The 25,315-nt window shown below is 36.9% G+C and overlaps 2 protein-coding genes across 2 annotated transcripts; one reads left to right on the top strand and one right to left on the bottom strand.

Annotated features, from left to right (window-relative positions):
- Positions 1-1,929: 1,929 nt before the first annotated feature.
- Positions 1,930-2,911, bottom strand: LOC113238280 (probable 39S ribosomal protein L49, mitochondrial). Its single transcript, XM_026475111.1, has 2 exons — positions 2,701-2,911; positions 1,930-2,419 (listed from the first exon to the last, which is right to left on the bottom strand). Exons 1-2 carry the CDS (start codon positions 2,815-2,817, stop codon positions 1,958-1,960), a joined length of 579 nt encoding a protein of 192 aa, XP_026330896.1. The 5' UTR covers positions 2,818-2,911; the 3' UTR covers positions 1,930-1,957.
- A 678-nt stretch (positions 2,912-3,589) lies between these two features.
- Positions 3,590-24,706, top strand: LOC113238349. The gene is made up of 10 exons (XM_026475190.1): positions 3,590-3,631; positions 3,729-7,055; positions 9,094-9,118; positions 12,895-13,101; positions 13,489-13,645; positions 16,725-16,911; positions 17,878-18,015; positions 18,824-18,972; positions 20,351-22,067; positions 22,287-24,706. Exons 1-10 carry the CDS (start codon positions 3,590-3,592, stop codon positions 23,079-23,081), a joined length of 6,744 nt encoding a protein of 2,247 aa, XP_026330975.1. The 3' UTR covers positions 23,082-24,706.
- Positions 24,707-25,315: the final 609 nt, after the last annotated feature.

Here is a 25,315-nt window from a genome sequence, read left to right as displayed (position 1 = left end):
CCTAAATTTATATATAACAGCTTGTTTTTTCTTACCTTGGACAAGATCCCTTAAGGAATGAATGGAATATACACGTGCACATTAAAAAATCAGTAACCAAAAAAAAACACCCTTTAAAAATCCTCATAGCCCTTGTGAAGTCACTTGAATAGTAAGCCTGCATAAGGTCATTTCGCTCATACTTGGAACTAAGGTTCATAAACTTAAGACATAGCATTATCCATTTATATAAATTGTTAGCGTTGCGACATTGACAATATGATATAAATTATTCTATTTCGTTACGTATTACGCCTACCGCGCCGCCCGCTGCAGTAATAAAGTAAATCAGACATCCAATGTCCTTGGAAAAAAAACCTTCTAAAGCTAATAATTACACAATTTCAAATAAGCACACTTTTTCCTAGTGATTAACTATAAACTAGTTTTAAAATGCAGCTGTTACTATTTATAAATAATACTAAGTTATAATAGTAAATTCAGAAAAGCATAAAGTTAGATTCTTTGCCCATGATCATATTGCGTGGTCCCACTAGTATTACCTACCAAGGGCAATGTTTATTTTCCGTGGCTCTACCAGTAGGACTACGGGCAAGAAATGATTAAATTGTATGGAAATTGGACCTACTGATCGGGTAGTACAGTCACCGTCGATATTAATGTTACTGGTTCTGAGCTAACTACAATTGTTCTCTAGAATGATCCCTGCGACAGTTCATAAAGAATCGCATTTCTACTGGTAGAAGCACGGATAAAAAAACCATTGCCCTTGATATTACTAGAGTAGAACTACGCAGTAGGACCACGGGCACTTAATGTAAAGTTATATCCAATAAATATACCTACCAAACTAAGGAGCTTAACTTGAAATTCACTCTAATTGACATTATTCTACTCTAAGTAACGGTACTGCCCAATTAAAGTTACATAACATATCCGAACATACAATAAAAACGCCTTCTTTTAGCCGTAATCTAAAACAATACCTTACAAATTCCGATACGTATTGCAAAGAATCTTTACATAAATACCTAACAATACATAATCTATATTATTATTATCGTCGTATTTACTACGTAAATATTCCATTTACCTCGTTTCTTACTGCTGCAAGGCGTAAAATAACATTCACAAGCTAAAATGGTTACAAATCTACACTGTACACGTGTAAGTCCTGAAAACGAACGACCTTGAAAACCTATAACATTGTTACATACATTATATTTATCATTAAACCAATTACGCAATACCTACGCCAGCCAAATCAACGATTATCACCATAGATATACTAAAGTTCTTACGCCTAAAATAAACATTTACGCTTCGAAAGATAAATATGACTTTGTATTAAAAATCGAATTTAATAGAAATAACCTACAAAAGTTAAGAGTGCACGGCGGCGTACTGAAAAAGCATGTCAAAAGCGTTTATTAATTGCGCCGGGTTATAGAAAAGTTGTTGCGAACAAAGAAGTCGAGTCTGGTCGAAAATACACCGAAGAGGCCCAGCCACGGGCCGGATGTTATATAGCTAGGTAGATGAAACCTTCCGCCGCTCATCGCGCCTCTAGCGGTGGCTGAACACAACTTACTTCATGCCGCGTACACAGCACCCAACAAGTTCGACTTTCGGTAAGCATTATTTATATATTTATATGTGTTACGTGTTATTATATCTGGTTAAGTTAAATAGATTATTTATAAAATGACATTTCATTTTGAGCAGTTTAATGCAAATCATGGTAAGAAATGTCTATTTTAAGTTAATTCTAGAGCTAATTTTCTTTTAATTTAATAATAAAATTGTTAAAATATAAATATTCTAATCTTTATAGGAACATCATCAAATTAATGTAAGTGACTAAATAAGTAAAAATTTATGTTGAAAATAATAAAACAAAATATTTTTTTACAAATTTATTTAACTACCACGTCGTACATACATCATACATTTTAATCTAAAATCCTTTCGAATAAGCCCATTGAAGTAAATCATTAACATAATCACCTTTAGTCTCAATAGATTTAGTTAATTCATGAACTCTAGTTTCTATGTATTTATTATTTTTGCTTTTCAAGTAAGCCTTTAATTCGCTATTCATCATCCAGATGTCGCCCTCTATCTTTTTAATACACGATATTTTTCGCATACCCCTGTAAGTTATTTTCAAATATATGGGAGGATCATGATTTTTATCTCTTGGAATGAAGTATGGAAGATCTTTAGCTTCTTCTTTTGGCGGTACCCATCCCGAGGGGTAGCTCTGTTTGGGTGTGACTGAAGGAATTGTACTGAAAGGTAAAAGTCTCTCGACGTACTTCCATTCCGGTGGTTTCTTTACTACTTCATAGTCATATTGTTCTACAATTTTATTAACAAATGGCGACTTAGAGTAACTTGAATAATTTCTTGTTAAGCTCTGAAACAAATTAAACATCGAGTTAATAAAAATAATTCAAGGCTAATAATTTGAGATACTCGTTTTGAAAGAATTGACATGAAATTTCGATATGAAATTTAAATTGATTCAACAATGCATCAATCCAAATAAAAACCATCGTCATCCACGTTTCTCAAAATAAAAATAATATCGGCCGCGAAAAACTTGTTGGGAGGAGTGTATACCCATAGTTCTGTCACATGTCGCGGTCAAAGCGACATTATGGCGTAACGCGAGTGAAAATATTATAAAATAATTACCGGTAGTGATTCTGGGGAAATTCTTGTACCCAAATCAGTTGCGTTGTTCAAGATTTGTCCACTTTTTCCAACAAAAAGTCGCGCAAATGCGCACTGTGTCCGCCACACGGTCGCCATTTTGAATAGCGAATAGAGCGATTGGAAGAGCAATAAGAAGTATATTTCGTTTCGAAGGAAACATTATGGCGGACGCCTGCAGACATTTGTGCTTTTCAAAATTCATTTTCTAAGTTTTATCGCGTGTTTATATTGAACTTTTTTGCATATTATGGTGCATTGTGTGTCCAACTAACTGTTTAATGTGGTTTTTGGAGGTTTCCCTGGATAAATAGTGAGTATTTTGTGAGGACATATCTGAGGTGCGCCACGGGTAGGGAAATGATTTGGTGCTTTCGTTCGACGCACACGCATTCGCTCAGCTGTAGGTGGCGTTAGGTGTCACTTGTGAGGTGAAACTACCAAAACATGAGGTTTTCATGAGTTTTCCGGCGCGAATTTCTCACGAGGCGTGATGTAAATATTTTTTTTGACAATTATTATAGTGAGCTACCGGTTTATGGCCATATTTGCGGCAATAAATATGCATTTGATTGTGAAATACGTCAAATACGTAGTGCGCGCGAACTTGGCACAAGTAGTACGTTCGCTATTGTTTACTAGCAGTTTTTGATAACGAATTTGTATTGAATTTATTATGAAACGTTTGAAATGTGAATAATTAGAACGACAATGTGAAACATAAGGTGTATATTTTATAAAGCAATCTTTTCATTTGCCGAACGACTTGTGCCGTAATTGTTGTTATAACTTGATTAATTATTTTTAATACCACGTTGCTAATAGTCGCTATTAAGTCGCTTAATGAGTTTTTGTCACTTTTCAGGTCCCGATGACTTACCTGCGCAGCGTCACTGCTAGACAACAGGCCACAGTTTGAGATTTTGAGGGGTTATTACAGTATAATTTACTTGGAAGACAAGGGTTATCCTACATTTCAAGCTTATATTAATAATTAGATAAATTGAAAGATACGTGAGAAGGTGGGGTCCAACAAGTCAAAGCTATTCAGCACTGCCATTTCTTGCAACCCAGGATTGAGTCAGAAAGCTCAATCAGTCTGTCAACCTGATGTCGAAGAAACGGGATCATCTCCCACCACACATTCCAACATGAAGACCAAGCAGGCCAAGGAGGAGTCTGACAAAAGCATCGATGAAGACACTGCTGTAGAACCGAAGACTAGATCCCGCAAGAAAGCCTCGGATATTGTTGAGGATGAAAAGAATAAAACCACTCCGGAGGAACCCAAAACGTCCAAAGAACCCAAGAGAAATGTAGCCAAACCTAAAGCAATAATCAAGAAGAAGCCACTCGGTATCAGAAAGGCTTTACGAAGCAAAAAAGTTGCAATTGCAAAAGACGCTGTCAAAAATGTTATAAGACAAACGGCTAAACGGGGGAGAAAGCCTATGATCAAAAGTGAACCTGAGAATTCTCAAGAAAAGGAAACCGTCCCATTGATACCTGCCTCTGAAATAAAGAAGGAACCAGTTGATGAGACACAATCAAACTCCCGGTCTTCCAGTCCACGTACAGCTGGCAGGAGGCAAAGGCTTACTTCTGACGTGGTCATGATGAAGTCTATGCTTGCAGATTCTCCCAGCAATCTGGTATTAGGGCCACGTACCAGCCCATACTCAATGAGATCGGAAAGAAGCAATAGCCCTTCAATGTTTGAAGGTAAAAACCTGCGCAGTGGGAAACCAAGAAAAGTTAAGAACAACCTGTTGAATGAGGTTGTAATGAAAGAACAAAAGAAGCGAAGACGCCTGCTCTCAGATTCTAAGCCTGCTGATGGCATTGATGCCACTGAGGATTGTAAGAAGCTGAAGAGAGGCCGCTCTTGTTCCCGAGATGGTAGCGAGATTTCAAAATGCTCTGACATCACTGAATCTGACTTGAGCCTCAATGAGTCAATCAATGACACTGATAGCAAAGAGCTCAACAAAAAATTAGATAAACCTAAGACTGACCTAGACATAGATATTGAAAATAATGTACAGATCTCTACTAACGAAAAAGTGCCTTCACTCAATGTTGACTCCAAATTAGTTGAAACCAAACAGGATACAGGACCTAGTAGTAACATAAATGAAAAGAATAAGAAATCACTGAGCTTAAAAAGAAGTACTTCATTAGACTCCGACAACAATAATAGTAATAGGGTTAAATTAGAAAAATTAAATTCATCTGACATAGAAGACAAATCACCGACAAAGACTGAAAACGATACGCTTTTTGAGGCCCGTAGTAGTATATTGACTAGTATGTCCAGGACTTTCAACTCAAAGGAGGTATCAAAGAATATAAGGAAAGCTAGAAGAGGGAGAAAAGCGGCCACAGCTACGCGAACTGGCTCCGGCCAAAGCCGGAACGGTGTCAATAATACCGCCACCGGCGATTCTACCGAGGAAAAACCAGAAACGCTCGAATCGTTGTCTAAAGAAATTGATGATCTTATCAATGACCTGGACCAAAACATAGATCGTGACTGTGACATCATCAATGAATCTAAAACAGTAGAAAACACATCAGACCATGTACAAGCAAAGCCTCTTACTAAAGGTTATAGTTTATCCAAACCCTTAGGAGACAATAATAGCATCATTACCCCTGAAACACCTGTTAAAGATAAGGAATCTATTACCACTGAGAGCACGCCCTCAAAGTTGGATGACAGTGAAAATATCAGACTTCATTATGAAGAAGATTCTGTAGATAAACCAACGGATAGCCCCAAACAAGAGGTGACATATAAATGCAGCACAGTTGCTAGCATAGATAAATTAATGGACAGATTAAAAGAATTTGAAGAATTTGACAAAAGAAGACAAAGGCAGGAATCTGAATCCAAACCAAGTGACGGTAAATCATTAATGGTTTCTAACGACGTCGTACTAATACCTAAATCCGGTGCAGATATCAAGCTTAAAGATATTCAGACTGTAAGGTCACCCGAAAGACCGATGGAAAAGGAAAATGTTCTCAGCTGTTTTGAGAACAACTCTGCAATCTCAATAGTGAAAAGGGATCAAGTAAGAAAATCTATTGATGTAGACTTGCCAAACTCTGTGACTTTAATAAAGAGAAACAGTATTAGTGCTCGAAAGGAATCGACAGGGTCAAATCATTCAAAAGAATCAGATGCTATAAGTATATTTGAGAAGTCTCTTGGCAAGGATGTGACACTTACTGAGATTAGAAAGTCGGTAGATAAGCCGCCACCTCCGTCGACTCAAGTTGATTTGCATCAGTTTGCGACTCTGCACCCAAACAACCCGACACAGAGCTTAGTTGGTGTCGTACTGGACTCAAACCAGATTTCAATTACACCTCGAGTTGTTAACAGCGAAGTTCAAATTACTAAACGGGCATCGAGGGATTCTTTGTCGCGCAAATCTTCTGAATCTGGCAATGACGTGGAAGAGAAAATGGCTGTAATAGAGAAAATGGCTGTAATAGAGAAAATCAAGTCCCCAGTACATGTAAAAAATATGGACATATCCATCACACCAACACCTGTTGCTATTAAATCTCCAGAGGCAGTGCCACCAATAGAAGCCGAGGCACTGGCGCCTCCTCTAGAGAGTTTAAAAAGCGTTCCAGAAGACACAGCCTCCAAAGCCGTGCCTGAAACTGCAGAAGTGCCAAAAGTGGACTCTAAACCGGCTGAAATTACAACTGAAAAAGTTGATACTCCAGTGCCAGAAGTCCTTGATAAATCCGAAGTTTCTGAAATCAGCTCAGAACAGAAAGATAGCAAGCCAAAAGAAATTGACAAAAAAGTTGATGTTAAAGAAGATACACCAAAGACTGATGTGAAAGAAAATTGTGAAAGCAAGCCTGTAGCAAAAGCTGTGAAATCTGAAAAGGGGAACAAATCAGGTCGAAACTCCTTAGAAAGCCAACCTGGTCCTAGTAACATTTTACTGGAAACTCCGGAGAGTCAGAAAAGGAAAGAAAATGTGCTGAAAACTTTAGGTTTGTTGACTCACAAAGCTGCGAAAGAGGCTACGATTGAAAAGTTAAAAGAGCGAGAAAGGATCTATGGGTCGATGTCTAGTTTGATGAATAAGAACAAGGCTGTGAAATCAGGTTCTGGGGATTATACTGGGACGTTGAAGACTGTGATAAAGTTGAATAGGGCGTCAGGCACAGGGGAAAGAGAGAAGAAGCGGTGTAGAAGTTCCTTGAAGATGACCTTCCAGAAGAGCAAGAGCAGGGGCAAGCTGGGTCCAGAGGTCGGTGAGGAAGCTACGGAGGATGACGCTTATTACACCATAGAACGACGCGAGGTAAGGAATCTGTCTTTTCCATTTTTATTATTGTTTTTTATGGATTAATAATATACTTTTTAAAAGATGATTATTACTCATGTGTCGATGTAGCGTCCACCTATTTGTCATCACTGTGATTTCTTCTGGACACTACATAAATAAATATTTACCAAATGTCACGAAACACATTTAAACCTATTTGGTTTCGTATTTGGAAGGCTAACTAAATTAGGATAAAAAAGTAAATCACCCAACTGTGTTGTTATTATATGTGTAATTAAATATACTTAGACTATGTATGTGTCTTCATTAAGGTGATAATTAATCGTAATTTGTCCATAATTTACATACAATATACCATGAAGCCTGTCTCCAACTGGGGTAAATAGAAACTGTACACAACCACTACTCTCCTAATATATCTCTTATCTTATCACGCCTTATACGCTTCACAATGAGCGAAAGGCGGAAAGACATAAAGCGCGCGTAGAGGAAAGCGACAGAAAAAGACGACCTCGGCATGCTACAAGATTGAGGATATCCTTAAAAAAGGCATAAAAGTCGCGTATTTTTAATTAATTTTAAGATATTTACAGTGTAGTTATTTACGAAGATAAAAATCAATCTGTAGCCATTAGAAACCATATTTAATTATAGTTTATTTTGTAAGTAAAACGGAAACATTTGTGTGATGTGATTTACAATTGTTACTTGCAAATTTAATTTAATAATTCCACTGAAACTTTAAAACGTCCACAATTTCAAACAAAAATTTATTTTGTTATGAAATACATTTTATACTAGATGACTGCCACTGAAAGAAAAAACTTTCTGGAAATATGCACTGCAACAAGATCTGTATTGAAACAACTGACCCATGTAATATTTTAAAATGGTTTTATTACTTCAGACACTGGCGGGCACAACAACTCAATAAATATATAAAATTTATTAACTTTGTAGAATGCACATTTCTTTAAATATACCTTAAAACCACTTTTTATTAATTATAATTGATGTTATTTAAGTGATCTAGTAAAAAATGGTGCTTTTTTATTGGTAACTTAATGACAATGGTGGGAACAGTGTGTTCCAAATGAGTACATAAACGTCTACATACAGATACGAGAAGTGACATGGAGTAGTTAAAACTACCAAATAATAATTAATTATTTTCTTCCAATTTCCCAGCTTGCTGTTACTTTGTATAATTTACCAATGTAGAAGAGCTATTTAATGATTGTTTTTTAACTATTATATAGTTTTTATAGTATGGGTGAATATTAAAAAGTAGTTAAAAAGAAGCTTTTTCCTTGTAGCTCATGTTTTTTTACCTTGGTGAAAGGTTACTTACAGTATTTTAACTTTACGCTACTGGAGTTACTTTAAAATTCAACTTAAACTTCTTTGAGTGAGTAGTTTTATCTTACGATGCAGGAAAACTGTATCCGGAAATCAGGAATTCTATAAAACTAATTAATTAGTATTCGGCGGTTTTAATCACTCTGTGTCACTCCTTGCATCTATGTATAATGTAGACGTTTATCAACTCAAACTATAATTATCTTTATTTCATATGTTAGAAAATTACACTTGAAATCTTCATATTGATTAAACTCTACTGTTCATTCGTAAGGCAGATTTCCCTGAGAAGAATGAGCAAGAAGGGGTTGCTCTTTGTAAATTACGTTTGAATACATTTGTCACTTAAGTACAATATTTATTTCACACATCTTAGATCGAGAATACCTGAACGAACAAATGGGTCAATAACACGGATTTTTATCATCCAAATACGCAGAAGCTCTTTAAAACCTTTTGGTATAAAGTTTTTTATTCACTATAGTTTTAAACCTCGTACATGGCAAATGTTGATTCATCACTCGTTTGGGACTCTGTATTCCGACTACTGCTTATCGAGTTCTTAGGTTTTCGTGATTGCTATGAGACAGGAAATATTGACATAGGAAATTATACTATTGTTTTTCTATCTAATTCGCTTATATTTGTTTTCTCAACAAAGTCAACTGTTTAATTATTGTTAATTTGTCGACAGGGAACCGCAGCAGGCACGTCGGACGGTGGGCACAGAAAATCTTACAGTAATCGCCTTAACAACCATGGTGTGTTTCGCTACTCACCCTTATAGACCAGGGGTTTATAATTCAGCTGTACATGCCATCGATCTGATTAATTTGTGTGTCGTCATCAATTTTACAGCTCATTCGTTTTATAAAAAAATCTAACTAAAAATCATGGCTAAAGCCACTAAAATATTGTTGATTGGTGAATTTGAATTTGGAACTGCATTTTGTCAACTCATTGGTTAGTTAGAACTTTCTCCTGCATTCATCACTATTGATTAACCTCACAGATCAAAACGTACAGCTCTGTTATGGGTCCTTGGTCTATTAACTGTCTAACTATGAAAATTTTGTGTCCGTTTGGCCACTGCCAGTTCGTGGCGTTTTGTCAACGCATGTTCCACTGGCACAAAGCAATTCTCTTATTAAACTAAAAAAAATAGAAGATCTTTTGTAACAGTAGCCACTCTTATTATTTTGGTTGGCTGAAAGTTATAAGAACTGCTAAAGTTTGAGTTTATCAATTTATATTGTCATAGTTAGATGGTGCTTTTCAGCTAATTACATTGTGGTACAGGTGTTGAACGTTTCTTATAAGTGAAAGCATGAAGCCTTCTAAAGGCCAAAAAACAATTTATAACTTACCTACAAACATAAAATTGCATGAAATTGTATTATTGGAAATTTTCAATATTTTTCTAAACTTTCTCGTCTTTCTTTATTAAAATTTATTATAATATAAATTGGACACGTAATCAAAATTTGTTAAGAGAATAACCGACAAAATTTTCTTGTAAATATTATCGCGCTATGTTCTTGAATTCGTATTTGAATATTTTGTAAGCTGAAAGTTTTACATAAGTTATGTACAACTCGTCTTTCTTGTATCTTCTGGGAAATCACTCAGAACAGACAGCAAAACTTGAAACAACGACTTATGTTTTCATGACAAATTTAATGAAACTTAGTGGTTGGTAAATATACATATATATGTTGGCTAATATATAACAATAATACAATTTAATTAATCTATACATTGTTAATTAATTTTCAAATTGGTTGAGGGAAAAGGTGGGGGGAAATATGAAAACTAGTTGTATTTTAACTTAAGTAACAGAAACAAAATTTTCAATTTGAACTTTAATTTAGTCATGGTTGTTGATTCTGTTTTCACTGAAGACAAATTAGGCTGTAGTCGTCCTAGGTCATCATAGATTTCACTTCAGAACGGGCCTTACATGCTTTGTGGGCCTTTCCAGCAGGTTTTTTTTTTACTATGTTTTCGTTAGATCTTGTGGTAGTTAATAAGGAACTTCAAGCTCAATATTCCAAACAACTTAGGTGATGCCTAAGGCTCAATTTATATTGCGGCGGAACGGAATGAAAGCAAATTTTCGTTCATAACGATATTGTAGATAGCGTTTTTGAGTAAAAATGCGTATGTTCCTCAACTTGACATTGGCGAAATCATCGATTACTTCGATGGGGCCCATAACATTTAAAAAAGAAGAAGACTTCTACTATATATAGACGACCTCGATAATCCAACGGTTTGCACTGTAGGCGCTGGATGAGGAAGTACCGTTTTCGATTTCCGGTAAGACCAATTTGGATAATGAACTTATCTAAATAGGTTCTGAGTGAATAACCCGAAGTGCACTCCGTTACGCATGGAAAAGTATTCTCAAGTTTGAGACCACAAAAAAACACAAAATTTAAGCCTGTAGTGATAGCATGCACAACCTATAAGCACAAGTTGCCAGATTTAGGCTTAATTTATATCGCGGCATATAGCATGAAATTTTTAGTTGAACTATAACTTTTGATATTGATGATACGATGACATATATTGTACCATCAGCAAAGTTAATGCGTGACCAAATTAAGGGTTCTTTTTGTGTGCAGACAACGGCAGCCACTAACAGCCACCCGCAACTTACTTGTGCTATTCAAGCAATGGCGTTGCAGGGTTAGATTATATTTTTATTATCAACGAAAGGTGTCTAAACAAAGGTTCACAAAGTAAGGGATGTGGCTAGCTATAATATCCACTTTCAAATAAAACGGGCCCTGCTCTTGAAGCACGGAATCCGTGCCTACAGTCTTTTTCCCACTTTGGATGACCCACAGCACTGTACCGGCAGCACCTGTAACTTCAAAAATCTGTATAGTGTGTTTGTATTATATAATACTGACAAAAACAAAATTCCATTCTAGAATGGAATTTGTATGTTGTTTTGAATGTTGTTTGCTTTGATCTATTCACATTTAAGCGGTGGCAACTAGCAACCGTTAGTTGCGCAGAGCGCGACGGGAAGTTAGCGTGCCTACAGCTCCGGTACCTATCTGGAAAATACGGAGGTGCTGTGTATCATCCGTAGACGCACGTACAGACGTGCACTCGGGGCAGCTCACCTAAGTCACTAGCCTTACAGAGAACCGGATAGTCCGTGTACACGGCGTGATCCCGCATAACTAAGAGATTAACAGGGAGGGGTACTATAAACAAAGTTTAGAAAGATATGGGGTTGATCTATTCACATTATATATAGTAAATACATTATACAACACTACAACCTACTTACAATCATAATTTACTCTAAGGCTGTACTATGTTCACACTTCCCCATGCACTTACATATCAAATAGGTTATTTTAGATGCACTATTTACACTTTACTATGTACATATATCATTTCAATGTATGACTACGTACAGTCGTTATTTTTTTTACTTACAAATAACTTAATCCCTCTCGTTTGTCCTAACTGTAAACCTAATAAAAATTGTAATGTAATGCTAAAAATGTGTAATGGTAATATGACATTTGTAGGGTTGCCAGTTTTCATAAAATTTTAAATAGTTATATAGTTGTTGTCGGTACTTTTATCTTCTGAATTGTGAATTTTACGACGTTCTAATGATTACTAATAGTGTATGCCTTCTTTATTCTTATTTTGACAATTGGCCTATTAGTATCGAGATCAATATTTATTCATACACATTTTAACAAGAATAGCCGGATTTGATTATCTATGTTGAATTATGACAACATTTTAAAATATGTCTCTTTGTATTTTCCACAAACATAGTTCTAAATACAGTGTATCTATGTATGAACTTACAAAAATTGACAATTCAAATAGACTTGTACTCAGTAATTGGATGAATAATGGGTCGAGGTTGATTCAAATAAAACAAGTTCGACTATTTATCCCGTAAGCGTGACCAATATTTGCTCGATAGTCGATAGAATATTTCTGTCTCTAGTGAAAAGGGGTACAGAACTTTACAAGGAGACGCGAAAAACAGTTAAAGCTTAATATGATATTAAGCGTTAAGTGTTCTTCGCATTTCCTTGTAAAGTTGACTTTTTTGACTTGCACCCCTTTTCACTAGAGCCACAGATTTATCGACTGCAATCACTAGCTGCTTGTAAGCGGGCAACACTTTTGCTCAATGAAATGTCATTTTACTCCATCTTCAAAAAAGACAGACTGTACATAGTAGTATGAGATAGAAGAGACGGTGAGATGACCCCTTCTTTGAAGCTATGATAGTAAATATGTGTAGTTTCTTCTTCCCTTCAAAGACAATAGATCGACTTTTGGCGTCATCGACTAGCTTCATAACGTGTTATTTTGAAGTTGCAAAATAGAATCAACAACATTGTATACTTTACAGAAAACCGCCATCGATATTTGAAACTGCAACTAGAGCCGCTCTTTTGTATTCTAACCCAAATTAAATATAAGTGTTTTTTAAAATATCCAGCAGAAACAGAAGCCGCACCAGAGCCCGTCGAACCAAAAGAAACGTTGAACCTGGTAATCCCCGAGAAGGCGTCCTCGTTCAGCATCCACCCAGGCCGTCTCTGCATGGACCAGTGCTTTTACTGCGGCGGGAAGTTCGGCCTGTTCGACACGCCTTGCCATATTGCGCAGATGAAGAGCGCTGATCGACAGAAGAAGGTTTTGGACAGTAAGTTTTACGGTTTAAACTTTGATTATTTTTTTCAATAAGATACATTTAATCATTAGATAGTAAATGACAATAGCAATAATGCACACACTCAAAAACCCCGCACTAGGGACACCCTGTGTGGCGGGTACCATGGACACACATAGACAACCACAAATTAAAACCAAACTCACGAGAGAAATAAATGTAGGCCATACAAATATTTCTCCCGGCCCGGGAATCGAACCTGGGGCCGCTGCGTGGCAGCCCTGCATGGTAACCGTTCGGCCACGGAGGCAGTTAGATCGCAATCAATAATCTGTGCCTAGTGCCCACCCTAAAGGAAATCTAAAGGCGTGTATGTATGTATAGCTAATGGTGTCTTTACAGTGCTGTATAATTTTCCAGATGAAGAGAAACTGGCGATAGACAGCTGCTTGTGCGACGCATGCTACCGTCATGTGGACCGACGCGCCAACTGTCCGTCGTACCGCAAGAAACCCGCCGCCCCCGCGCGCCTTCCCGGCGCCCCCGGACAGGCTGACACTGACACTTCGCTTAACCAGTAAGTTTTTCTAATGGCGTACAAACCTTCAAACACTTGAGGGCCTACCACAACCTCTTAAAATAATATTACTTTAACCTTACATTGACTTTTCGTACCACGACGATGTTTTATTGGCAACTTTGTGACTATTCACTCAGTTCGCACTATGACGCGATCATAACATTAAAGTAATATTTGTTCTTATGTCAAATTTAGCATTATTAAAATAACTCGGACGCATTGGAAACAATATTATTTTCGAATTTATTGTCTAAATATTGATTCGAATGTTTAAAAGTTATGTTGAGCTTATTTATTTACATAAATCTCTTCAATATTGTCTTTATTTTTGTATTTAATAGTACATAGGAAATCATTTCTCGTTAAATAAAAATACGCTATGTTTATTTTGTAAAATTATGACAGCGACGTCTATATGCTCCTTGGCGACACTAACAGTTGCCACTAGACTATAATTCCGAATTCACAACGTAACTATCAAGTCACGGCTTGTTTTATTTATCTTTCATCATGAAACAATTGACAAAAGAAAAATAATTGAAAAAAACGTCATTTTAATAGATTTTATTATTTCATACTTTTATTTTTTTAACAGTTAAAATTCTCTGAATATAAATAACATTAAGCACTTAAACATTATACTACGATAAGACAATTCGGAACATCAAAAAAGAGGAGATGGCATAATATAGTTCATTTTTATTTCTTTCCTATTTTTGGTAAGGAATAGACAATAATGGGAAACAATTCGTTCTTTCAATCACTTTAGCAATAATACATTACTTGGTTGATAGGTTTGTCATGGTACAAATATGAGTAATATTATAATAGGCTTACTTTAAGCTTACGTTGAAATAAGATTTTGGAAAGGTTATAATAGGCCCCTTGGATTGATTTATAAAAGCTATAGAATTTTTATTCATCTCTGATTCTTTGGTACTTAAAGCCCCTTATTCCCAGTCGTCACCACTGGCTTTGTTCCCATCGGCCACAAATGGGAAAAACACCCATAGGTGCTGATAAATGGGATAAAAAATCTCAGTTGTTGTCAGTGGTGACAAATGGACATTAAAAAATGTTAGTACTTGCCAGTAAAACGTGGGATAAAAAATCTCATGTAATGTTTATTGACGCCATCGAAAGTGAATAAAATAAATAATTCGAGTTTAATGATAACAATACAAATCTTATGAAAAAAAAATTTGACATCTCAATTTTGATAAAAATGTTTTTTTTTTTTCATTTGTCGCCAGCGGGAACAAAGCCAGTGGTGACAACTGGGAATAAGGGCTTTGACTTTAACATCAATATAGTTATTTTAATTAACAACAAAATATATAAATTGGTATTATTATTATTTTTATCGAATAATAACATTTTTCAAATTAGGAAATATTTCAATGTAGCAATCAAAGATTTATCAATTGGTTAGTTTTTAATATTGAGATGCATTTTGTTTTATGTTTTTCGTCACACTCCGTCATAAGTAGGAGTATAAACTGTAACTAAGGGATATTGTTATCACTGCACTTAATGCCAGACTCAGTAATTTGTCACAAATAGTCAACTCCGAGGAACAATGTAAATTTTGTAAATATAATAATGGATAAAATATTTTTAAGGCTTATTTTCCTATAAAGCATTATTGTATGCCATACGGGCGGAACCGTTATTACAAACATTCGGGCCATTAAAGCCTACACCATAATATACAGCGTACTATTATTAATCATTGTATAATAAGGATTATTTTTGAACATGTAGTAGCAGTAGAGCTCCTTGTAAAAGAGTTCGTCCAGGGAAATACTGCCACCTTATCTATTTCTGCCCCCAGGCAGTAATGTCAGCATTGTAGTTTTGAAGGGTGCTGGTGAAATTACAGGCACATGGGACTTGTCTATTTATGCCTCAGGGTGACGGGCGCAGTAGCAGTGCCCGCCATTTCTTTGCGATTTAAAGCTCTGAGTGGCACTGCAACTGTTATGGACAGGCGTCTGTCTAGCTTAGCATCAATCGCACGACTTGTTCATCCCATAACTTTATATTATATAAAAAAAAACACATTGCAGGTGTTTTTCTTTTAATATACTTTTTAACCGGTGGGCACTGATTTTTATTATCTCCTGTGTTCAGTCCTGTATAGTGGCGAACTAGGGGATGAATCCGGTTTTGCGCACTTTCCGATAACCGATTTGAATAAAACTTGGCAAATGGATGTAATTCCACAACCTTTTTGAGGTCGGGTTTTTTTATTACTCTGTACTGAGATTATGAACATAAACATTTACGTAGTTTATTTAGAAATTTATTATTTATGTTGTAACGTTGGTTGCTCAGTTTCGTCTCAATTGTAAGTGTCGTCCATAAATGCTGCAAAGGACGAAATGTAGCTCATAATATTACTGCAAATTAAGCAAAAACCCGAATGACGTCACTAGGCTTGTACCATCGAAGTCGTCTTGCCTTTATGTTATCATAATTATAATGTCGCCAGTCACTACCATAGTTGTAATGGCAAAATTGAAGAAAGGAGTGGCAGTTATGTAAATTGTAGTTACGTAAACTGACATACCACGCCCCTGGGCATATTGCCATAAATAGCGCTACGCCGTAGCAAATTGCTACGCGCGTAGTTTCGCCTATTTGCAAAATAGTGCAGGTTTACATTTCCTAACAAACTTTAACACAGTCTTGGTATCTATGAAGCTTAATAAAGTTCTTTACCATGCACCTGTTTTGGAGAAATCTCTTGTCTAATGAGCGCTAATTACTTCTATGTATATGGGTCTCTTTAAAAGTATAAAATTATCACTTGTGTAGGCACTTACACACGATCAAGTTATTTACGCATGCTGTGATATTTTTTAACTAACACTTCGTAAAAAACGTAACTATTCTTTCACATCAGATTATTCTTCCTAAACATTGGTGCAATATAATTGTAAAACCATGTCCACAAGCGAAAACTTTACCATGTTAATATTATTAAATTTGCACACTCTATGGACATAGCCTTCAAATTTCTAACAGTGAGTATTTAAAATGTTATGTAAACTATCTCAATTTTGACTAACAGGAGCACATCTGAGAAAGGGGGTAGTCCTCCGCTAGAAGAGGAGAGCGAAGAAGAGACAGCGGGAGCAGCGGCGGCGGGTGCGGGGGGACGCCCGGCCATATGCCACACCGAGGGTTGCACGGCGCCGGCCGACCACTCCATTCGACGCAAATGGCTTATCAAGATGCGGTCGTCTGTCAACAAGCTGGTAAGTTCATTTTTGTACTATCCGATTCGGACACTGTCATTCTGTCCTGAGTACAGGCACCGGCAAACTCACATTAGGCTGCATGAAGTCGGTTTTGACTGCATGTAAGTGAATTCACGCATTACCAAGTGACCGGCTGGTAGGGCGGGACTTGCGTGAGAGCGACATAAAGCGTGATATCTCTGCGAGAACAACTGTATTTCGCGCTATATGTCACTTTTGCGCAAGTTGCGCTCTTTCGTGACAGACTACTGGAGATAAGTGACACGCCTATCCACTACAGTTGCAGTGCCACTCATGGTGTGTGCGCAAAAATACTTCATCAGCACCCTTACAGTTCAAAACTGGAACGCAGTAATGCTCACATTACTGCTTGGCGACAGAAATAGGCATGGTTGCAGTACTTCCCTGGGCTCTTTCGCAAGGAGCTCTACTGCTAGTAAGGTTATCTCATATGTCAAATTCAGGCTTCAGCTCAAAGTATAACTTTCAGTTACAAGCGAAAATGTTGATAATGAAATGTGTATTTTATCTATCTATATCTACTACATTTAAAACAAATAAATAAAAACATCACCATCAACACCTTACCTATTCCTGCCGCCAAGCAGTAATGTTAGCATTACTGCGTTCCGGTTTAGAAAGGGTTAATGGTGCTGGTGAAATTACAGGTACATAGGACTTGTCAATTTGTGTCTTAAGGTGACGGGCGCAGTGGTAGATCGTTGAGATTTAAAGCTTTGAGTGGCACTGCAACTGTTATGGACAGGCGTGTAGCTTACTATCAGGTGCACGACTTGTTCGTCCCGTCACATGATGTTTAAAAAACATAATTTATACCTAAATAAATATTTAATCAATTCAACCACACTACATCTGGGTGACGGTTTACTATTTTTAACACTACATTTATAGAGTAAGGCGCGAGACTGCGTTCTGGCATTAAAAGAATGTTTTTATTTGTAGCTGAAGCTGGAAGGAGACTACCCAGGCTTGCACACGATTCCGCTGTGCGCGTCACACTACCGTGCGCTGGCGCCGCTTATGGCCTGCGTGCTCTGCCGGCGCAAGGTCACCAAGCACCATAATGTGCATCTGCTGCATGTATGTATTCTTTACCGTCTACTTTTCTAATAATAACGTTTCTTATTGGCACAGGGCCAGCAGTCTGGGCTGTTCTCGGATACCTTCAGATATTTATAGTTAGATATGATTATAAATTATCATATTTTGTCAGAAATAACATTTTCGACCAATCCTCTGGCTGTATATTGTATGTTCCATTTGGCCTTAGCTCAGAATATCGTTTGGCGAATTTGATTTTAAGTCTCTGGAATACGTTTGCTTCTTTATTTCTTTTGTTAAGCTTTTACATACTCATTTTCATCAGACTATAATGTTCTAATAGAACAGGGATAATTATCAAGACATTTATTTCTTTTGATAATTACCTAACAGTTATCCGATTTATATCTGATAATTATCCATGCTGATTTATTTTTTGACTAAAATGACTAACTGAGAAAACCATACAAAAATCTTTGGGAAAACCGATTTGGTTTGTGACTTTTTGATATTGACATTTGACACGTTTTGATACATCTGATACGAACATATGCTACGAAATTGCTTGTGGTAGCATTTTGTTATTCTTCTTACTTTTATAAATATCAATGATAATTATTACTTCGAACCCTTATTATAAATCTCCTAATTATAATAAACGTTTATTCAACATTCACCGATATATAGTCATGATCAATAAGGCTCGAGTTAATCGCAATTTAAATTATCAAAGTTAATATTTTTTTGATAATTACTAAGGCAATTATCAATTTATATATTATATACCTTATAAGTGTTATACATGCGATTGAACTGTATTATAAACAGCATAACGATTCCCCAACAGAACTACCAAGAGCTGAATCCTCTGCTGGCGGCCTTGGGCATCCCGGTGGTGCTGACTGCACGCGGCGTAGCGTGCAAGATGTGCCGCTACTACTGCTCGCTGCTGCAGCGCGGCACTCACGACCCAGACTCCGACCAGTACACTAGAAAGTGAGTGCAAACCTTTACTCCATTAGGTCGTTAATCTATCACATATTCGAATTTATTTTTTCCGAAATAACGTTTGTTCGAATGTTCATTACCCCGAAAATAACGAAACCGTTGTTCTTTCAGGATATATCGGGTGTTTCGCTAAGACACGATTAGGTTCGGTTAGGTTAGATTAAGTTAGGTTTAAAAGAAAAAAAAATCCTCTCAAAATTACTTTCGAGGTTATTAAAACTCGAGCAAACGCTATTTCTGGAAAATGTCATTTCGGACTTCTGATAGGTAAACCGTTAGGTCCTAAAATTTGTTGAAATGTCCAGCTTTAATGGATTATTAATTATAGTTCAATTTCACATACGATGGGTACAATGACGTTTCCAATTTTTACATTGCACGCATACTATTTTTAAGTAATTTGTCCACCAGGTTATAAAAAGAAATAGTAAATTTGTTACACTGTACCAAAATCGAACAATATTTGTTGCAGTTGTAATTTTAAGTAAAAATTACGGTATATTAAGTAGATAGAAAATGAAATGATAAAGATAAAAATAAATTACCCCTAGTACTTGATGCGTAAAACGGTATATTTGTCCATAGAGATATACACTATAGAATCGAGAAATCGATTTGGCTATTGTGTATCTCGCGTCAGTAGAAGTGTATTGTTGAAATTTAGTCTCGTAGCTGTTGATTTTAAGCTTTGTTGTTAACTTTTCTATTTATTGTGTAGATTTTTACTAACTTAATAACATAATAATTGAATCCTTTTTATTATATTCATTATTTGTTTTTAAATTATTATCTCTAAATCGATACTCAAACTCAAATCATCTCTATACGATATATCGATGTTTTTTCATTCGATTTTACATCATTACATCTCTAGAAACTTCAAATCTCAAACGTCACCGTACCCATGCTATGTGAAATTAACTGCACTATCATCATATACAACCCATAATATGTCCCATTTCTGGACACGGGTCTCTTTTAAGAGAGAGTTGCAGGTTGGGACTTAACACTTTTTCCAACGTTGTGCCTTCTTCGACGTGCCGGTTTTGTCATGAGCTTTCCATCACCGTTCACCAAAAGATTTTGAGTACTGAGTATTCACCAATGTAACTTTACAAATTTAAGTCAGGCACGTGCCGCCACAGAGATTCGAACTTTCAACCTCTCAGTTGTTCTCCCTTTGGGCTGCTGTTGCTATACAAGTATTAATTATTATGAGTAATATATATATAAAGTCACTTACACAAGTCACAGGTTCTGTACAGAACTATATTAACAAGTTTTTTTTAAGACATGAAAATAACACTACAATAAATAAACATGGTACCAAATATCAAGGAAGTAACGAATTTGTGGGATATTTCAGGTTACTGCAACTCTACAACGTGCAATTACCGTCACAATCACACGACGAAACCAACGAAGAAGATTCAAATAAGGCCAAAAAGAAGCAACGAATGAAGTCCAAGCGCAAATCGGCTGATCGTGACAAACCGGGAGACAGTGGCTCTTCGGAGAAAACAGAAAGTTCTCCAGAGAAAGAGAAAGCTAGAGAACAATCTAACACGTCAAATGCACCTTTAGACGAAGACATAGAAAGCCTAATATCTTCTAACAAGATCCTTGTGCCCGGTGCTAAACAACAAGAGGTTGCACAAAGTGATTATTCAGACCCTGAAAACGCATATGACTATGACATACCACTTCTTCCAGTCGACAAACAAACAGAACTACAATATCTTCTACAGAAGCAAAACAACCCAGCTCAATTCTTAAATAAACCCAACTTGACTCAAAAACAAAAAAGTATAATGAAAGTCAATATAACAGGCATACAGAAACCTGGTCATCAGCAGAGAATACTCGATAAGAACGCCAGAAGGCTACACAAGTTAGGACAAATGATGATAAGTAACAAAAGTGACACTGAAACGTTGATTGACCTTGACAAACAAAAAGATGGGCTTAACCTTCTTAAGAACCTATCACTGAACGAGGAATGTACCATAGAAACTATTCCTAATAAGAAACCAGCTGATATAAACACATTGAAAAACAAATGGCAAATGTCGGAAAGTTTTTCTCAGGTGAAGAAGAATCTGAGCGAACTATCTAAGAAACTAACCATAGAACCTAAGAAACTTAATGACCCTAAATACTCGAATCCAGTTAAAAGATTGGAGACCAATCCATCTATATCGGTTAGAGAACTCTTCCCTGGAGAAGAAGAAATGAATCTACAATGTAATATAGAGTTTAACAATGTTAAATGTCTAACCCCAGAAGGATGGGAGAAGTGTAGCACAACAATTCAATATGACAATGAAACTAAGAAACTGTGGAATGAGCTACAAAGGCCTTACGGCAATCAGTCGAGCTTTTTAAGGCACTTGATTTTGTTGGAAAAATACTTTAGAAATGGTGATTTAGTACTAGCTCACAATGCTACAACGCACGCGGCTAACTACAGCGATTCCGTACAGAGTAGATTGCGGGCGTACGATAACGTAGCCAACGACGCCCCAAGACGAAGCGAGCCGGCTATCAGTCTAATTGAATACAGGAAAAAGCCTTCTATTAACGGTAAAAGTTTACTAAAAACAAACCAAGAAGATAAAGAGCCCAAGAAAGCAATGCCGCCTCCATTGCTTAAGCCTAAAGTTGCTAAGGAAAAGAAGTCTAAGCAAGTGCCTCCCGAATTGATTGCAATCAATACGCCGAACGCGCAAGGCAGGAAGGCGATCCAGAATGTTCTTCATAACATTCAGCAACTGGTGAAGGGCGTGTCGGCCTCGGACCCAACGGAGATCGCGGCGGCCCCGTTGCCCGCGCCAAAATTCGACGCGCCGCCAGCGGCTACGCTTGCGCCTACGCCTGCGCGTACGCGTACGCCTACGCCTGTGCCTGCACCTGCGCCTGCACCTGCGCTTGCGCCTGCGCCCGCGCCCGCGCCTACGCCTACGCCTACGCCTATGCCTACGCCTGCGCCAATTAAAGACAAGAAAGACCCTCCGAAGGATACTCCAAAGAAGACCAAGCTCACCAGCAAGCCATGGAGGCCAACCCTTATGCCGATTACCCCTGTTAGTATTATTATTGTTATTTAATAATAATTGGTATATTTATTGTTTTTTATGAAACGGAGCAATAAATTTACTTCACAAAATTTAATTTCTGCATCTACTAGTTAAAACATTAAAAATAAAGGAATTGATTTGCATAATCAAAAGTGAATTTCCTAGCAAAGGAGCATTGAATTACTTACCAAATTACTATTATTTACAATACTATTTCTTTTCTAGGAGAACGAGGCGCGCATAGCTCGCGAGCCAAAACAGGTGGCTGTGGACGGCCGCAGCCTGCCGAGCCTCGTCCAGGTGATGTCTTCCGGCCAACGGTACCACATCACCTTGCAAGACTACAACAAGATGTGCATCATGCGCAGAGAGAAACTCCAGCAGCTACAGGACGGAGAAAAGGCGAAAAAATCCGAAGATACCACTGTAGTCACGGAGATACAACCTTCGACAACGCACGGCAATGGTGGTACTGTCCTACAAAACATACAACCAGAAAAGGACGACAAAAAGGAATTACCAGAGTTGAAACAGATCTCGACAAATGCTGCTACGATATTGAAAAACGTTGGTCTCAAGAACATTACAATTGCTCCGATTCTCAATAAAACTGCAACTGTGACGTCATCAACGCCTTCTTCGCCATCAGTGTCATCCCCGTCGCTAATCGTAACGTCCACGCCAATAAAACTACCACAGTTGCCTTCAGTATCAATTACAAGTGAAACAGTACTTACACCAACATTGCCTATAGTGACACCAAGCATGTTGATGCCAAAAATACCAAAATCGCTAACAGTGATACCACAGACTGTGGTAGCTACAGTATCTCCGAGTGTACCACAGACTATATCAAGTGTGTTACCACAGAATGTAGCACTGAGTCAGGCTATGCTGATGTCCCAATCTGTGGTTCCACAGTCCGTGGCCGTGCCCCATGGTGTTGTTTTACCTCAGGTGATGGCCCCCACAACCGCTTCTCAATTGGTAGTGCAGACTTCGGACGGACAGCGTCCATAACGAATGATATTCGTGCTCGTCTAGCGACGGCCTGATGTGGACATGTTTTAGCAGTTACAATGCGGTGTCCACATACTAAACTGTTATTTTAAATAGTGATTTTAGTGATAGTGGTATCCTAAATGACGCGGTCAGCAATATAAAGTGAGAAACCGGTGGAGCCTTATAATTATATACTATGTACATAGTAGTGTACTGATGGACAAAGTGCTGTGAAAAAGGTGACAAGAAGTGTTAAATATATCGTATTACTCTCAATATTAGTGTTTATTTCTTTATGCAAATGATACGTAGGAATGTGATTCGAATATAAAAAAGAAGCTATGTTTACTAACCTTTAGGCTGTACTGTATAAACCCATATCGCCATTTTAGAGTGAATTCCTCGTATGTGATTTCTATGTAATTTTTCAGGACGAAGATAAAAATGTGGTGTAATATTGTAATAAACGCAATAATGCTCTGGCCACACAGAGGCGGCCGACGTGCGCATTTGGTGTGGCAGGTTTCATATGAGCTCGTACATTACAAAATTTCCCGTGCCCGGAACTCTTCCGCGACCGCCTCTGTGTAGCCAGAGCATAATGTTTGTAGTTAGCATTTTAATTACTTAAATTGTACCTTTCTCAGATACTATATTATTTTAAAAAGTTTTTCTTTCTCCAACAAAAATTAGTAAAAACGAACTATGTTAAAATGCGTATGAGAGGTTTTCACTCTAAGGCGACGATAAACGCCCACTGCAGGGCACGGGTCCCTAGGCTAGACTAGACACTTTTAACATAATAAATACTATTCAAATTTAAAACTTGCCCAACATGATTAGTCCTCTTACTTCATCATCAGATTTAGCAAAATCTTATCCATACTTAACTTTCATTGAGTATGGATCTGACTTGTTAAATTCAATGTATTCAGACTGTCCAGAAGCACACAATGATTGTCAGAAACATTTATGTCTTCGACCCCGTTGCTAAAAGCTTTCCTTGGATTCCTTACAATAAAAATAAATCTCATCATAATGTTCTTCACGCATCGTCCCTTACAATACTCATGGACGTATCCTGCAAAATGAATACGAGTTTTTTGCATCACAACATAGTACACAAAATTCTTAATATCAAAGTATGTAAATAGCTTTTCTCTGTCAAAATTGTTAGTTACTTTATTTCATGTTCAAGAGGACGATGTACGATGCAGTGGGTTTTTTTAGGTACACACTGGCTCAAAATATGAACTGAAAGAAATTAGGAAAAATTAGGAAAGACGCAAGAGAAAGAAATCAAAATTCTCTAGTCAGGTTTGATTATGCATTTATATTTATTTGCCAATGCCTCGTATCATTTGCGTGAACCTAACTATGTAATATAGGCGTATTATTGTGTAATTATGTATACCGTAAGTTTATTATTGGATTACAAGATTTTTTTCCAATCGTACATAAGATTTCATTCAGAAATATCACTAAAATGAAACTACCAAAATGTTATAAATAATGTAATTCGTACAGCAATAAATTTTGTATTTATACAGGTTGCCTTAATAATGTTATAAAATATTTGCTTGTTTTTTGTGAACACATTATTTTTTGTCATTAGAAAATCGTGTATGACGAAAGTGGAACATGTTAATTAATCACGATCATAGAATACATTAAACTATTTATAATATAAAAAAAATTTCATTTACGTCACATAAAGACACTAGAAAACCGATGTTTGGCGCAAACTACAGGTGTTATACAGTTAGTGAATGACAAAGAAGAATATTTATTGTGTCATTAACCTGTCATAGACTTCACTTTAGCATACTAGCAGATTATTATACAGTTAATGGAGCATCAATGGACGTGTGTATAATAAGCAGTAAACGTGATATATTAACGACCTATTCATGCTACATTATTAACGTCACTTAACATGGGCATAAAAAATACGTGGAATCACAGGGTGACTGCGATAGATGAGCAGGTGTCTTCTTGAACTGGTCGTCGTATTGATTTGTTTTATCGGTTGAAGTTGAAAGTTACTCAACATCAACTATACAACACGCTACATTAAACCTAACGTAAGAGAAGCTCATTTTTGATGTGTTTTAGTTAAATTTTGAATGTAGTTTCGCCGAAGATCCCTCATAGAACAACTGCCTAGTGTGCCGCAACAAATAAACGCTTAAAAATGGTTATAGTAATGAACGCTGTGCCTGACAGATGTCTATTAAATAACTAATAAACGA

This window comes from Hyposmocoma kahamanoa, unplaced genomic scaffold (assembly GCF_003589595.1).
Source record: "Hyposmocoma kahamanoa isolate Upper Pololo Valley unplaced genomic scaffold, ASM358959v1 95, whole genome shotgun sequence".
Lineage (NCBI taxonomy): Eukaryota > Metazoa > Arthropoda > Insecta > Lepidoptera > Cosmopterigidae > Hyposmocoma > Hyposmocoma kahamanoa.
This window is presented reverse-complemented; position numbering and strand designations above follow the sequence as displayed.